Below are 18,236 nucleotides of genomic sequence, written 5' to 3' on the forward strand. Positions count from 1 at the left end.
ACGTAAACCGCCTCTTGCTGCAGATGTGCAGTGATGACAAAGTCCAGGGAGGAGGGTGGGTCCCGGCTCTGTCAATAACTCAGGTACCTTTGGGCACGGTTTGAGCCAGCTGAGGTTATTAGTCTGAAAAACCACTCGGGGTATTTTTAAACAAAATCATTAGCTTTAGGGGAGGTGAACATAGTTGCTTTCACGCAGGAACACACGTCTGCTAATAGGAACACATGTCTGCTAATAAGAACACAATTTGAGGGTTTTTTCCTTTTCTCTTTCTTTCGTCCAGCAGTGGGAATATTTGCACTGAGCTGGCCCCCTACTTTCACTCAATTCCCCTCTTCCAGCCGCTGCAGGCATTTGCATGAGGGATGCAGCCTGTGGTCACAGAAGGGAGATTTTGTTTTTTTTTTCATCTCTGAGAAGTTATTAGCTTTCATGGGGAGCGAACCTGTGGTCTTGCGTTATCAGTATATGCCGTAACCGCTCGAGCTCACCAAGTCGGCCCAGGTAAATACTGAGTGGTTAGGGAACCTACTGGGAACTTATAGTTAAAAGACTTTCACAACACTCAAGAGAAATCTCTGAGGCCATTAACTTATCACTGGAGCAATGGCTTTCTGTAGCATCAGTTTTTACTGAGCCATTGGGTTGTATTTACGGACATGATATTAACAACAAATAGATAAAGGATAAGGTCCCTGGACCTTAGAGGTGGCCACAAACCAATGGGGGTGCACAATATACCCCACCTGTAGCGTTTAGACCAGAAGAATATTTAAGTACGTATACAAAGTAATCTGAGGGATAGATGCTTTATGTAACTAGCCTGTCTGCCAGTATCACTGTAACTCAGATTTTTAGAAACAATGAGAGAATAATAAAAGAAAAAAAATGAAAGCATTCAATTAGCATGTTCTAAACGAATTTCTCTCTCCCAAGATTTTAATCCAGTTTTCGTTGATGGCCAAAGATGGTTTTCCAAATAGTCCATCCCCAACATTAGATCTTATCTCGCCTTTGAACCCAGTTTTTCTTTTTCCAGTGGATAAGTCATTGCTATTTAAGGCCTCAGGGATGTGTTTGAACACAACAAGGCTGTGTTTCCATGGTATACCTCACTCACGCTGGTCTCCAGACAGTACCAGAGTGGCATGGGAGAGGGTGTGCATCATAGGGAGAAGTGTTCCTGCAATCTGGGACAAAATATCCTGGTTGGCATTTGTATGCTTCCCAGGACCTCTTCCTGACTTCAGTGAGTAAGAAAGTCCTTACCCTCCAGAGCAGGACGTGTGAAAGGAGAGCATGTCGGACTGACTCCCACATCACAGGGATTCATACCATCCCCATGTTTGCAGCCAAGGTAGATGCAAGCAGAGGATTCCACTGGCCCAGTTCTCCCATTCATTGGGAGCGTTTTGGTGACTTAGCCTGAGAGGAGGTGGAGATGGGCTATGGGCACTTGAGCTGGGCAGCTTTACATCCTGGAGTGACCATCAGGTGTGCCTGAAGGAGAAAGGACCCACAAAGAACATGACAAAGCCCCTGACTGGTTCTTGATTTAAATTTGCATTTCTTTCCCCCGAAAATCTTGCAGAGCCTTCAGTGTCAGTGGATAAGATGAAGTCCAGTGCTTTTGCTTGGAGTCAGGTCCATTGCACAAGACATAACACTAGAATGTTTAGGGGCAGTTCCTGTTCCAGGGCCCAAATCCCTATGTCTGTCACCTCAGCAGATATCAAAGACAGAAGACAAAAATGAAATCACAGGGTCTGACAAGAGCACAGTATGTGACATCATTTTAGGAGTTCAATCTTAGAAACGTGTAGGTTCAACTTGAAGACAGTAGTGAAGAAAGCCACATGAATCATCTTTTTTATATATAAGATGTAAACAGCACACTCATCCATTCGTCTAGACTGGGGAGATAGAATTTGGGGGATGGGCTGCCCAAATAGCAAACCCCCACGTGACTCCAATGAGCTGATGTGGGCTGCACTAACCTTGCTGCACTTCTTGACATTTACCAAGTAAAATTATGAGATAAGGGAAACCACAACATCAAACTCGGTATCTTGTGAAACTGAAACAGTTGCAGAGTAAACACTCTGCCTAACAGTGATTTTTACGTTGATCATCCTACTGGATTTAAAGATGCAATGGCTGACATTCATGCTATGAAGTTGTATACTTTTTTCAACAAAACGAACTTCCTTTACACACTTCAAAATGGCATTTACACAAAAGTGCCTTGTACACAAGCGTGAAGGTGAGAATGCCAGCATCAGCACCTCAGTTGGTCGGAATTATCGGTGAGTGATGCTCTGCTCTTCTAATGCGCCAGCAACATGCAGAAGAGAAGCTGCCATCCTTCAAACTACTTTGTCTCCTTCCTACCTGTAGTGGGTTGAATCGTGCCCCGCCATGTCCACTGAGAACGTCAGAATGTGACCTTGTTAGAAACAGGGTCTTTGCAGATGTAATTAAGATAAGTACTAAGAGGAGATCACACTAGATTAGGGAAGACCCTAAATCCAGTGAGAGCATCCTTATAAGAAACCAAAAAGGAGAGACAGAGACCCAGAGAAGAAGGTGATGTGGAGACAAGGGTGGAGACTGGAGTGCCATGTCTACAATCCAAGGAAAGCAAGGATTGTGGGCAACCGCCAATAGCTGGGAGAGAGGCACGGAAAGGATTCTCCCTCAGCAGCTCCAGAAGGAACCAACCCTGCCAACACCTTGAGGTTGGACGTCTGGCCTCCTAAACTTCGAGATAATAAAATTCAGTTGTTTGAAGCCACCCAATTGTGGTAATTCATTACGTCAGCCCAAGGAAACTAATATACTACCTGTGGATCCTGTTTTTAACCAAAATCTTGCCATTTTCGGGCATCATCTGGCTCGCTATTTGCCTTGTAGAGTTAGTGAAGCTTTAAAAGTGCTCCAGATTATGCCAAGAATTAGGTAACTCCTTGGTAACAGCAACTAGAAAGGCTGAATTTTTCGGAATAATACTAATTTTGCAAAACTTTTCATGTAGACTCTTCTGTCCAACCGCATCTTAATTCTTCTGCTTAGGAAAATATGGGGGAAAACTGTCTGGTTCACATTCTAATGAAAGTCATTATCATGTGGGAGATATTTGGACAAACATCTTTAAAACTCTCAAAGTTCTATTTGTTTGAAAATAATGTTAGAAGTTAAAAAAAACACAATGGAAATTAAAAATCTATTTCTTTTCTTTTTCTTTTTTGTTTTTTGAGGAAGATTAGCCCTGAGCTAACATCTGCTGCCAATCCTCCTCTTTTTGCTGAGGAAGACTGGCCCTGAGCTAACATCCATGCCCATCTTCCTCTACTTTATATGTGGGACGCCTGTCACAGCATGGCTGACCAAGTGGTGCCATGTCCACACCCGGGATCCGAACCGGTGAACCCCGGGCGGCCAAAGCGAAATGCGCACACTTAACCACTGCGCCATCGGGCCGGCCCCAAAATCTAATTCTTTAGTATGCTTTTCAACCAACATTTGTGGGCAGATTAGTCAAATTATGATTTCTTCATATATATTCTCTCTCCAACAAAATTCTAGTTCTCTTAGAAGTTCCTTTTAATTATCCCAAAAGCAATTAAGAGCTGACTGACCCAGACTGTAATTGGGTTGAGAAACACTAAACTCCCAGATAACCAATCAAGTTTCTTCCAACTTTTTGACTCCTAAGTAAAAGTTGTTTCCTTTTCTTCGACTCCTTAAAAACTAGATTATAGTTTTTGCTAGGAGAAGGACCAAGTCAGATTTCTTCTAATCACATACACTGCCAAGGACCCGCTTGACTCGGGGAAAGATTTCAATATGCATGTGATCATTTATTTATTTACACATATTCATCCATTCAGCAAATATTCATGGGGCAGCACTTCATATGCCAAGCATTGTGCGAGGCACCGGGGAAACAACGGGGAGCCAAGTTCTTAAATTATTAGATTGGAAAACAGTTCATAAAAACAATCTTACCGAGATAACAGAACACTTTAGGTTTTACGAAAGATCACGTTTTCCTTGGCTTCTATATAATACTTTGACCAGTGAGGCTCATTAAGTTAAATAATATGTTTGCTAAACTTAAAATTTCAGTAGGAAATCCAATTTCATTATCTGTCTTAAATAAATTGGTTGTTAATCACTATTAATCTTTATTATAAGCAGATTATCTTACAATTGAATACAAAAAACTTAGCTATTTATGGAAATGTTCTACCGCATCATAGCCATTGAAGATGCCATTTACATAATAATTACAGTCCTGTGAGAGCTGCCTGATTCACCAAGGAATACGGAGGCCCTCAGTGTGAACCAGCACGTTGGACACCAGCATACGCGTTTCAAAGATTAAGTTACAGCTTCATTGGAATTTCAAAGGAGTGATTACAGTAACAGAAGAAGAAAAACGAATAGTGCCCATCATAGTCCATTAAATACAACTATTCATTACTTTGTGCCCAGAAAGACTTTTGTATAACGGATTGTAACAATTGCATATTTAGATGATTTGATACAAACCCTGGGTCTATAAACACTGGTAGCTGTGGCCTCTCAGTAAATGCAAAAGTGTTGCTCAGTTTTGCCTCATCCAGACAACTGTCATGGAACAAAATGCAGGCTCTGAGGACTGTATTTCTGCTTTTATGTCTCAAGTGGAAAGGATCTCCAACCACGGCCCAGCAGAGACAGCAGGCACTTATCAGGCACGTGCTCACAGCTGTTCAAAACCCACTTCGGTTCTGGGCAGCCCCACGATCGGCACCTTCTCAATCACACACAGGCTCTTTAGGTCACACACACGTATGTCTAACACTAGGCATCTGAATGTGACACGGGGCATACAAGACATCGGTCCCAAGACATAGAAATAATTCTGTCTTCTGATCAAATCACAAATTCTCTCATAACCTCTAGGGGCAACTAACACGAGCTTTGCATACAAGAGGAAGTCAGTTATTGCTCACTGAATTAAATGAATTAATTCTCTATGACAAGTTATCAGGTATCGCCTCACTAATTAATGCACGCACTCATGCATTTATCATCCAGGCAGATATTCATTCACTTATTGAATATTTATCAGATAGACATTTATGGAAGGCCTTCTTCTTACTAGGCATGGTCAGCACAGATCAAAGATCACAGGACGACAGCTGCATAACTTAAGGCACAGAGGACTGAACTTTAATAACCGGTGTGGAGAGTTTCTAGTCTTCATCGAGGTTCCCTCGGTCCCTAATCATGGACATTAACTGGCAACATGATAATTTAGTAGATGCCCCATCTCCTCTAAAGAATGTGCCAGCTATAGTTGTACAAAATAGTACTTGACTCCTTCCATTCTAGGACCACTCCACAGACCAGAAAAGGCTAGGGAGAGCACAGCGAACAACATGTAGTCTTCTATCTTGGTTTTCCTTCAGATCCCCAAAACTATTGATTTTCAGGGGGCCAGCCAGATGGCGTAGTGGTTAGGTTCATGCGCTCTGCTTTGACAGTCTGAGGTTCACAGGTTCAGATCCTGGGTGTGGACCTACAACGCTCGTCGTCACGCTGTGGCAGCATCCCACATACAAAAAGTAGAGGAAGGTCGGCACAGATGTTAGCTCTGGATCAATCTTCCTCAAGTAAAAACAAGGAAGACTGGCAACAGATGTTAGCTCAGGGCCAATCTTTCTTGCCAAAAACAAAAACAAAAACAAAAACAAAAACTATTGATTTTCTGGGCTCAGGAAAATGCAGCTGAGTGCAGCTGCTGAAAGTTTGGTTAACATGTTGCTTGAACCACTAAATAGACTCCCAATGGTGACTCTATTATGCTTTCTCTACTATTCTCAAAGGAACAGCATGAGAAAGAAGTAAATAACATACAGGGGAATACATTCATCTCTTTAGAAGGAGCTATAAAAACCCAAAGTGGATCGGAGGATTCCTTTCAAAAGACAAACACTAGAAACAAACACAATCAAGAATTGATTACTTCAGAAAAAGCAAATAAGATATGAGAGTAAATTAAATAGTAAGAATGAGACTGGGATAAGTAACCAAAAAGAGCTCATGGCAGCTGTCATTTTTTGCACACCAAAGCACATTACTGCTCAAAGCAGGTACTTGCATTAAGTTGTTTAATCCTTGCACCGTCGCCAAGAAGCAGGTGTGAGTATCATTACTGCACCCATTCCACAGACGAGGAAACCGAGGCACAATAAAGCAAAGCCACCGTGCCAGGGCGTGGTGGAACAAGGAGCTGCTCCCAGGCTGTGTGGCTCCGCTCCATAGTAAGAAACCGGGTCCTTAGGAAGGGACATAGCACCTTAATCACTAAAAGGGGTCAAAGAAAGTTCAGCCCTGGGGCTGGTCCGGTAGCTGAGTGGTTAAGTTCGCACACTCCGCTTCGGTGGCCCAGGGTTTCACCGGTTCGGATCCTGGGCGCGGACATGACACCACTCATCAGGCCACGCTGAGTGGCGTCCCACATAACACAACCGGAGGGACTTACAACTAGAATATACAACTATGTACTGGGGGGCTTTGAGGAGAAGAAGAAGAAAAAACAGAAGATTGGCAACGGATGTTAGCTCAGGTGCCAATCTTTAAAAAAAAAAAAGAAAGTTCAGCCTTTAGTCCTCTTTTCCTCACTATCCTGGAGATCAGGAAGTAAGCAGAAAAAGACTATTAAAAGTGAGTTTAATTTCTCACATTTTATTATTCTTTTTAAAGAATATGTGAATGGAAAAAAAGACCAAAACATCCAAAAAGAATCAAGTCCTAACAGACCCTTGACTACATAATGTCAATTATTTTATTTTAATCTTATTTTCTAAACTCCTACAATAATTGTTTTTGAAATGGGGGAAAAGGACAAAGCTTTTATTACCGTGGTTGCTGTTGTTTGAACAGTATGTCATTCAATGGACATATTGAAACTGTATTCACTTTAGGCTGAAGAAAACCAAACCAAACCGACCCCAGTGCTCAGCCAGGCAGCGGTGATTTTCAGAGAGGATGCCAATGGGGCTGCCACTCCAGCAGGCATCAAAGATGAGGCTATCTGCTGTACGGTCCTGCACAGCATCACACAACCGAGATTCCATGGCACCGGAACCGATACAGACTCAGGCGATCAGAGAAGTCATTTTGCAAAGAAGCAGAAGTGATGGGGGGAGCATCTGGAAGGAAGCATGCTGGGAGATGCCTCCCGGAGTTTCACTCTAAGGTAACAGAGCGGGACAATAAAGGTGCTGGGGTAGAAAGCAGCCTTCCTTCAAACAGGAGGATCCTGAGTTTACAGCGTCTGCCATTAGGTATAAAAGCAAAAGTATACAAACAAATGAGCCTTGAAGAAAATATCTCTTTGGGCAATTTCATGCCAGTGCAACCAAAATATGTGTGCTGAGTGACTGTGTAGATAAAACCATTGGTGTATATTCGTGTACTAGCACCTGCATGAGACGTGACTCCATCTCACCATATCTGGCAGCTTCTCAGGGTCAAATAATGTCTCTGCCTCCCCAGCTGGCAGCCAACAAGCCCTATGATGCCATATGGGAGGAATAATCTGTATTGGACACTGTCCTCTTGTCCACGGCAATGCAAAGCACACAGGCACTTTCTGATGGCGCTTCTGATCAAAGGAGGTGCTTTACCAGGACTTAACCCAATAATTCACGGCAGCGGAGTTTTCTGATTATTTTGGGGACTCGTAGAAGATCTGGGTGGGGCCGTAGACTTCCATGTTTTGAGTATGTGAACATCACTCCTTGGAGTTCTGCCAGTGCTTGAGTTAAGCGGCTTTCAGGTGCTATTTATTTTGTTTAGTTTATTGTCCAGTGTTACTGTTTGTTGACTTGATATATTTTTCTCCCCTACAAAGGGGCCCGTCGGCAAGCACATATCCTGTAGATGGATAATTGATGACTCCCCATTGTTCAATGTTTGTGTGTTGTGGTTTTATTTGCTTTGGTTCAAAGGACCTAAACAATGCATTCACTGGATTTAATAACCGGTGTAAAACCAGCACAGGGAAAAATCTGTGCGCTGAGATTTTTGTACCCAAATCTGGTGACCTCTGCTTGAGTAAAGAAAGCAAAATCCAAAATGACCTTTACACTAAGTAACCCAGAACACACCTTCAACTGAATCTCAAAGAGGCTTATTTTCCAACAAGTACAAAAGCAGACTCACGCATCCTTTTCCATGACTCGAAGGAGACTGGGGTGCCTGCAGGGCACATGTCTTACTCGTGGACATGTCTCGTCTAGTTACACTCTTCTCTGTAAAAACCAGCAAGCAGGCAAGACCAAGAATGAGAACAAGGGACTCATACCATTACTTTAGAAACATCCTATTTTCACCTACTTCAAGACAGAGAATCCTGCCAGAAAACCTGTAGCAACAGGCTTCTTCCCCCTTGGAGAGAAGATAACGAACAACAAGCCAGGCACTTGCAGAGGAAGCTTCCCCTGCGAGCCCTTCCTGCACCAGTGCGTCGCTGGTTGGCCTGGCTATCTGGGTAGGAAGTGAACGCAGGAAGTATCTGTCTACAAACTCTTTATCCTCAAGGTAATTGCTGCAGCAGCATTTTACTGTTTACCAAAGCAGTAAACATGCGATCTAAAAAAAGATGTTTTCCATCTCTAAAGAACAAGGCTTAAAAAAATATATGTGTGCTTATTTCACAACCAGCTTCTTATCCAAACTGTCTGCAATCTGATTGTGCCTCCAGGAGGGAGTGAGTCAATGGGAACAGCTTTTTGCATAGAACAGAAGGTACTCTGTCAGGGGTGCCCAAGACGCAGAGGTGGGCTTTCTTCTCTGGGATGCTATTCTAACAGAGTCAACTGTTTTTCTCTTCCTTTAAGCTTAACACAGGCTTAACGGAGGTCGTGGTCCTTGGCTTAACAGGTGAAGTCAACAAGACCATCTATGTTAACCCAAATTGGCAGAAAAGGATAATTCAGAAAGTCACTTGTGTTTGACCTGGGACAATATTCTTATTTTATATGTGAATATAAATATGCTTCTAGCACTAGGAGTTCACACAAGACGAAGTTAAAGATTGAAATCAAAAGGAGTTGTGTGGCTGCTGCTTTTTGATAATTTCTACTGGAGACAGGCAGAGCCTCCTGTCAATTTTCTCTTATTCTTTTATCCCAGATTAAAGTCTTGTGAGCCCGCACTGTCCCAGATTTCCTGGGATGAGAGATGCCCCAGAATTCCTAGGCTGAGAGAAGGATGGAGTATCTGTGAGAGGCAGTGTGGAGTGAATGGAAGCAGGTCCAAGAAGAAGCCCTGAGCATTCGAGATGTTCAGGAAGATCCTCCTCGTTATTCTTCTTGCTCTTTATGTTTTTAAAACCTCCTGTTGGGTTGTTAGCTAATGTGAAGAGGGAAAAAGAGGCGAGAAGGAAGCCAAGAGCGAGAGGCATAGAGAGAAGCAGACGTAACAAGGCCTCGAATACCTTCCCAAGGACTGGCTGCACACTGGCTCCAGCAAACTCAACGGCCAGCGTTGCCCAGCACCGTTTTAAGCCATCTCCAACGCAGATAAAGTGCTGTGAATAACTGAGAACTCACTGTTCTGGAAGGGTTTTTATTTCGTAATAAAGAGAAAAGAACATGTTAGAGGAAAATTGGCTACTTGAAAAAAATTTTTAATTCACAAACTGTTGTACAGATTGAAAAAAGAAAAAAAAATACCGTTCCTGGATTTCCTGATTTTAGAAGGAAAATTTATTAGACTCGAACGAATACTAAAATTAGCTAACGTGTATTAAGTAGCTCCTATGCGCTCAGTACAGCTCCAACTTGTTTAATCTCACCACGCCCCTGTGATGTAGAAACTTGTCACCCCCTTTTACAGATGGTGCTACCCAGGCGTCCTGAGGTAAAGCGGCTTGTCAAGGGTGAAATGCCAGGAAGACAATTTCCATCTTCCCCAAGAAGGAACGAAGGCCAGGAGAGGTGAATTCACCTGCTGAGGTCCCACAGCGTCAAAGCAAAGCTCCAGCACATCTCCCAGGCCAGCCTCTTTCCACTTCCCCTCACCAGCCCCTGCGTCTATGCCTCCCTTTCCTTGCAAGCAAGATAAGAACAATCCTTTCCCCACAGGGGCTATTTTAAGGATGTCATGAAGAAATACAGTATCAAGTCCCTCCCTGGGCGTAAGATAAATACAGGGTGTGCTTGTTCTATTTAACTCAGACACTTTTGATGTTCTCTTGAATGTCAGGTAACACACACACACAACACAGCTCCAAAGAGGACTTCGCAATGCCAAACCACACACATTTTTTTTTTTTTTTAACTTGGAGCAATGTCTTGGGAAATCTCCCTTAAATTGAGACACAAACTAATTGTGTTGACAAATTCTAAAGTGTTGTTTCAACAGTTTCCTCTTCCTCAAAGGTGAGCATCACACGCATACGATTAACTTTAAAAAATAAAACTCAATAAGACCCAATGGGACCTGAAGGGAACAGGATGATGAACTCGTTATTGACGGATGATTTGAATTAACAGCCTTGGGAGAATGTGAATGGGGGTGATGGGGAGCAAGGTTCTCTCTTCAGTGTTAATATTTGCTAAATGAAAAAAAAAATCAGTTTGCTATACTGTAATTTTATAAAGGAAAGAGAGATGTTAAATCGTCAAGGTAGATTTGAAGGCGACTGTGTTAAACTCAACAGGGCAGTTTCTTCGCACGATATATTATAAATGTTCTTTATTATATCCTCTAGAATTTGACACGCGTTGTCTCGAACAAAAGCGTTTGAAGTTACAGCCCTGACGTTAATGTTATGATTGGATTATGATGTGGCTTTAAAAATAAATACTTTTGCCTGGCCTTGGCATTTCTTTTCTAAATGTCTCCGCACTTATCTGTGCACAGCAGCAGATTATCATTCTTCCCAGAGCTTAATTCCATAAACACCCCTACTGAAAGACTTGGTAAGGCCTGATGGAAAACTCTGAGCTGCCTTTTCATGATTGATGCCAAGACGAGAGCGAGGAAGTTGATACTTGGGATGAGGAAAGTTAAATCAGCAGCTGATCTGGACTCTGGAACCGCTGCCCCTTGGATATTGCCAAATATGGACAGAATTCTTGTCACCAAGTAAATATAGAATTGGGTGCTAGAGTTTTAGCTTGTGAATTCTCTGGCCCTTTATCTTAAGTAGTTACCGAGAGTATTATAACTGTGGCCTATGGGGTTTTTCATAAAGAATAGTAACATAAATTAGCCAGTTATAATAATGTTCATTATTCAATTATGTAACATATTGCTATATCATTTATTTACATCATTTTTTTGGCACAGCATTTTAATATTTGGGCCTAGGGCAAATATCAGGAAAAGAGAGGTCGTCTGATGATAAATTGAGGGGAAACAAATAGATTTGTGTGACTTGAGCGAGTTTCCTAGCCTCTCTAACCCTCCTTTTTGTCCTTATCTGGACAAAAATCAACAGTAGGCAGGTTTTGGTGAGCATCACCCGAGATAGTGTCAGAGCCCAGCACAGGGCCTGGCACTTAGGAAGGATGACGTTAATTTGGATTATGAATTCACGATAAAACAGCTACCCTTTAAAAATGTTCTTCTATGCTCTTTTAAACATCAATTTAATTAATTTTTATTTGAGTAGGAGACATCTCTCTAAAGAAATACGACTTCTAGTTAAAATCTACAATAACAATTCTATTACCCTGATAACTTTCTCTTTATGACTTTAAACGATTTGAGGTAAAATTTATTTTCTTAACAAATATTTATTGAACCCCTGCATTTTGTCAGTCACTGTCAAGGACAGAAAAGAGACGCAGAGACTATACTAAAAGCAGGTTCTCTGGCTTACGTAGATATATATAAAGTATTCACAGAGTAGTCACACTCACGAACACAAGCAAAGCTGGGAGAATGTGCTGACGAGAGAAAAGGAAGCATGAGAGAGTGGACAGAATGAGGAATGATCTTAAACTTCATAAAACATGCCTCAGCCAAGGGCATTAGGAGAAATAAGTGGGAAATAAGTTTGATCGAACAGGGAATGAAATGTGAAGAAGAAAAAGATTCAAAGGTCACAGTGGCCACCAGCTAAAATACGTTCACAGCAAAAAAAAAAAAAAGTAATGAAATACTATAATTAAGGAAAGACAAATAAAAATGAGATTCCATTTTTGCCTGTTAGAATGGCAAAGATTCAAAGAGTAAAACATTCAGAGTTGCTATGAGTGCAGTGGAACTGACCTCATCTACAGCTAGATGAAGTGAAAATGGGGACAATCCTTCTGGGGTAAACTGGTCATTTTTTTTAAATTGGCAAATATTTACATTTGGTAGAGACTTTAAAAATACGTATACTCATTGGTCCAATAATTCCTTTTCTAAGCACCAATACTAATAAAGTGAATTTACAAAAAATTAGACAGAGGGTGCATTGCAATGTAATTAGTGAAAAATCGAAAGCAGTATTATTTCCTACCACAGGATATTGGTCATATAAATTATAACACTTATTTTAAACAGAATCAAATTAAGCAAAAAAAATCTGCTTATCAAAACTTTTTAGTGACATGGGGAAATGTCTGTAAAACAATGTCAATGAGAAAAGATAGAGAGAAAGACAGACAGAAACGTACAATAGGAAGACACACACGAAATGTTAGTAATTCTCTCTGGCTCATTGGGATTAGGAGAAATTTACATGGACTTGATAATGATTTTTTTTCATTTTCTCTACAATGAGAATGTTTATTACTATAAATTTGTACAAGAAAACAAGATTCATTTTTCAAAATTAATGAGATTATAGAGCAGTGAAGGTGTTCCAGTCTCCCCGTTCTTATGTCCTCAGGAGCAAGATGCTTTGCAGGCCCCTGCCCTCCTATGGCAACAGAGCCACCAGCCTATGCCGTCAGAACAGAACTGAACCAACCCTCCAACCAACCTGGCCTCCAGCGACTCCCTGGCTGCTCCGTCTGCCCCTGTGTTTGGCCCCTGCCCTGCTACATCCTTATCAGGAGGAAGGGTCGGCTCCCTCCTCCTGACCTCTCTTGGCTTGTTGCCCCCAAGCGCAGGTGTGTCCTGCCCTGGTGTGGGAGGCCACAGTGTGAACCCGTAGAAGAGACCCTGTGATTCCCCCTCTCTCTTCGAAAGCATCAGAACAGAGTCCGTGTGGCCCTGGGCTTCCACTGAAGCAGAGTAACTTCAAACACAGAGAATTCAGAGCAGGGCTAGAAAGACAGTGCAATTCATTAGGAAAGGTTAAATCAATTTGGGTTATGTGATGGCGTCTGCCATTTCTTTGAGCACAGACTAGAGGCCCTACAGAACTTAACTTGCACCATCTACAAGGATGGCCACGAGAATGCCATTTTCCAGGGGAGGAAACTGAGGTCAGACACGTTAGGTCCCTTGCCTACACTCACTTGAGGAGTAAGGATTCAAATACAGGTGTGTCTGTGGCCGATTACACAAGAAAAGAAATCTCAGGGGCAATCTGACAGCATCCCCGAGGCAGAGGACAGCTGTTCTCCATCCTGTCGGGACAAGAGGCGGCAATGGGTTCCCTGCGGCCTCGGAGGGCTTCCCTAGCCTTGAAGAGAAGATGCTGCCAGAGCAGAGTGTGCTCCCGACACTGGAAAGGCCTGGAGATCTTACACTTCTGAGCAACTCCTGGCTTTCCCATGGCTTCCTCTGCCATGATTCTCTCCTGCATCAGCCATTAAATCAACACATCTGCCAAGTAATTGGCATGCCAAAGCGGAATTTTCTACTTTGACTCTCCACCCCCACAGAGGGAAATCTTACTCTGAAGTTCTAAACACAAAAGTAATATTTTCCTGAAGGCATCAGCAATGATTGCTTTATTTACTTTATTTTTATATATGCTTTTTTCAAGAGACATTAACAAGCATAGGTATGTGTCCTTTTGTGGATTTTTTAAAAAAAATAAAAGTCAGTTTTGCAAAAAACATTTTTTTAAATAAAATAGTCACTTTAAAGGAAGCTTAGATAATTAAGAAATGGTTCAGGTTTTCAGAACTTTCTCTGAGAGCATTGCAGTCCTACCTAAGTGTATTTAATAGGAAAAAATATTCACAAATTCTGTCATTCCCAATTCTCCTTTCCAGGGTCGCTGAGTCAGGGTGCCCAGTGGGCAGGAGTGCGCACACACAGAGAGAGCTAGGGAGAAGGGTGGGGCATTCTAGAAAGCAAACTGTGTCCCAGAGCCACTCACCAATACAAGCAGCAATTCATGTGAAGATAGTGCCCTGTGATTCCACTTTTAGGAAAGGACAGAAGATCAGGGCCCACTCCGGCGATGAGGTATTTACATGGCAGGACAGCAGCATTTTACATCTTATATTCCTCCCACCGTGACAGAGTCACGGAATCCCCCCACAGTAACAGGGAATCAAACAATTCTTATTCCACGTAAGCCAGTGGGTTGATGAAAAATCATACACCTGGAGCTATTAAACTCATTAACCACACCCATCAAAATCCTATGAGGAGATGGACTTTCTTCATATAATCCTCATTTTTCAATGTTTTCTTCACACAGGATCGCAAATAGCGAGTGCCTGCTATGTGCGAGGCATGAAACATACAAAACAAACTCTATGTTTTTAAATTAATACTTCATGTTTCAATTATCATCAAACTCTCCAACCTCTGTTCAGTCAAGGAAAGGAACTTCTTTCAATAGTTAATTGAAACAGTAACAGTGCGCTCCCTCATCAAGCCTTGTTAGTAAATTTCCAATCCTATCAGATTCTAAGATGCTTTCCACGAAGCTGCTGTCTGCAGCGTGCTCCCTCCTGGTCCTTTCAGGGTCAGATCTCTGTGATAAAGGAAAGTCCCACATCCCCATTTTAAAGACTGAAGAACTTTAAACTCTAGCATCAGGGGTTGTAACCTGGGGTTCATGGACCACGGAAGGAGCCTGAGGAGAGAATTGTTATTTCACTAGAATTAGCTTTCCTTGTCAGTCTATGTGTTGCATCTTATGCATTTAAAGGCATTATTCTGAGAAAGGACTGTAGGCTTCATTAGACTCCCCAAGTGGCCCATGGCCTAATAAAAGGATCAGGGAAGTCTTGGGGAGGTTGCATTAGAAGTCCTAACGCAGCACAATCAGTTTCCAGGCTCCTTGGAATCTACAAGCAAACACCGTGCCGTTTTGGGGGGAAGAAGGGGAGGGGTGTTAAGCATTGTCGGATGGCACAGAAGCAGGTGGAAGCACCAAAACTGATCTGTGAATTGCATACAGGACGTCACCCTTGATGCTCACATGTTTTTATTAGAACTCTTAATCTGATTTTAAAATCCACGGACACTTGGAGATAAACAGACACTCTCATGTAAGCTCCTAAAATTCCTTTACTTCTTCCAATGGAAACATTCTGTTCCCGATTCCAAAATACCAAGGGAAAATGATGGTGAGAATCACAAAGACAGGATAAAAACATCTAGTTTTTCATAGTGCCTCAGAGTGTCTTATAAATATTAATGCAAAAAAAAAAAAGACCCTACTCTGAAGTGTAGTACCAACTTAACAAATTCAAAATCTGATACTTAATCGACTAATTGATTTATTTACTGAAACAACAACAAACAGATTGCGTTTGAGACTGGAAATTGCCTGTATGACAGGCTGTTTCCTAATTCTAACGGACAGCTGTAATTTTCCCTATGCTAATTTGAGCTTTGCACTAACATAATTAAAACTGTAGTCAACAGACTCAGGCCTCCTTCTCCACTCTATAAACAAGTCTATAAAGTCATCTCATTACTTTACCCAGGAAGCCGAACAGAGCACGACTCAAAGGAAGTTACTTATAAAGAGGGGCTACTTTGTTTTAACAGAGGATTAAAAAGCATTCACGTGAAGTCATTTTAAAAGTTCACTTGCGATATATACAATATACATATGGGGCAGTGTAATAAAATGTGAAATCAAGCACAGTATCCTAGACGAGTGGAAACTATTTCCCAAAATTTATTCTGAAAGTCACAAAACATTCAAGCTCCAAAAACAGCACCCTATCTTCAGAAATGTATATTCTAAATTAAACAGTATAACACATTTGTATGTTTTGCAAAATGTATCCCACATTCTAAAATGTGACTTGTTATTTCAGTGTCCTACAATACACTGATTTCTTTTTTGAAACATACAGACACACATACATAAATTTGTACTGACGGTATTCAAAATTTACGAAGAATATTTTATTTCATTGCTATGCTAGGCAATAGGGACATAATTAAGGGTGAAAATAAGAATAAAAAGGGTAGCATTTTGAGTTATAAAATCAAATAAATTCTGCCCATATAGCTGAAAGTCAAGCATTTCAAATCCCCAATTTTAAAATTCCTTGTGACGATAGTTATATCTTAAACAAGCCTTGAAGCCAAAGAAAGAAAAACCTCTATAAGGTGAAAGTCTTTGAGCCTTGAATTTTTTTTATATATATATTATTGAACATACCTTGAGAAATAAAATAAAATACCTTGGGAAATAAAAACTGAACAGAACTCCTGAAACCTCGTTTACACGGCGGGTGTTCATCAAATCCTCTAATTCAAATACTTCAAATTATATAAACACCAAACCGAGGAGGATTTTTGAAAATGCCTTAGCCCAATTCTGGGCAACTTCCATTTTCATGAGCTTCCAATGAACCAAAACCCTCGATGAGAACACAAGCAAACGCTTCCCACTTACACGCAGCAAAACTAAAGACAAGTGCCCAATAAAACTGATTTTCCTCCTTTCAGTATCTGTTCTTGCTGCTGATTTTTCTCATTTCTACAAATGTCACCAAGGCATGGTGGCCTTGAAAATATTTGAACAGACCACCACTTCACGGACTTTCCTGCGGACTTGCACTAACCATTAAATTGTCAGGTTTCTTCCTTGTTAACTTCCAGGAGTTAAGCCACATTTAGATTACCACCTATACAGATTTACCTCCACGTTAATCTCGATATGCAATCTACTAGAAACATTTGCAAGAAAAACACATCAGACCACACACCCCAGAGCACAGAGAACCGACAGGCCATTGCTCTCCAATTCCCACAAACCAACCACCACGAGGAAGAAAGCTTACTCACAGCGCACAGAGTAGGTATTTTATTATAGACAAATACATAACCGAACAAATCGAATTACCACCATTTGAGTTATGAGAACGCTCCGTTCTCGGCATGAAGGATCCAAGAATCAAGCCAACATTTGCATGTCCCATGACCAACAGCCGCTGCCGGGTATCTCTTCATTTCCACTGGGACTGGCTCGCATCCCTGAGGCTAAGGAGTCATTCAAGAGCCGCCGAAAGTTCCACATTTACAAGCCCATCTTTTCCTTTGACCCTACCCTCCAACCTCTCCACGTCCATTGCCTTCTAGCAGATACGCATCCAGGCACCGTTAGGGATAGTTAAAGAATATGAAAATTCAGAAGCACTCCGAAAAGCCTTTGCAAAAGTCATCCACAGCACTCAACAGTGAATTTAGAAACCCCAATTTTTTTCTGAGTTTGAAGTTTTTAAGCCTTGCGGATGGTTGGAGTAGGAAAAAGGAAATTTACTAGGCAGTGCAAAGGAAATCTTGTTGTCCTCTATTGTGGCAGTGGGGGTGTTGCCCAATCCTAACTTATCTGCCTTGATAAAGGAAACCAAAGAAAAGAGTAACGAACGCAAGATTTTGTCAAATGAAAGGAATCCTTTCCTTACCTTGATAGTGCTGGCCATAATGCAATCAAGTTTATTGATCGTTAATAAATGTTAATAATAATTATTGCTTCTCTCTGACCAGAAAGTAGTTTTGATGAGGTTGTTTAGAGCGGATGAGATTGTGCGAGGTCTGGGAAATGAAGTCAGCCAATGGCAGGAAGAGCTTTCTATTGGTCCTGGCCGCCCAGCCCGAAGAAACAGGATATTTGGGAGTGGAGAGATAAGAGACCCTGAAAACAATGTTGTTTTTCTTGATGATATGAAGCCAGGAGATTTTTTTTTTTTAATTAAAAAAAAAAAAGGCATCAATTGCCTGGGACTGCCACAGCAGGTGTGACCCGGTGTGCCGCCGTGTGACACGCTGCACCAAGTCAGGATACAGATGTGGCGGGACTCCGCACGGTTTCACATGCGCTGCAAGAATCTCGGGCGTTGAGGGCACCCGACAGCGGGCAC

At 41.7% G+C, this 18,236-nt stretch overlaps 1 protein-coding gene across 1 annotated transcript in view; it reads right to left on the reverse strand.

Annotated features, from left to right (window-relative positions):
• LOC124231528 (transcriptional regulator ERG) overlaps nucleotides 1-17,905 on the reverse strand; it is a 109,668-nt gene extending 91,763 nt beyond the window's left edge. Inside the window, exon 1 of the mRNA XM_046648332.1 lies at nucleotides 17,781-17,905. Coding sequence (XP_046504288.1) covers nucleotides 17,781-17,798 — 18 coding nt within the window. The 5' untranslated portion in view covers nucleotides 17,799-17,905. The remainder of the gene's footprint in view (nucleotides 1-17,780) is intronic.
• Between the last annotated feature and the right edge of the window lie 331 nt (nucleotides 17,906-18,236).

This window comes from Equus quagga, chromosome 21 (assembly GCF_021613505.1).
Source record: "Equus quagga isolate Etosha38 chromosome 21, UCLA_HA_Equagga_1.0, whole genome shotgun sequence".
NCBI classification, from domain to species: Eukaryota; Metazoa; Chordata; class Mammalia; order Perissodactyla; family Equidae; genus Equus; species Equus quagga.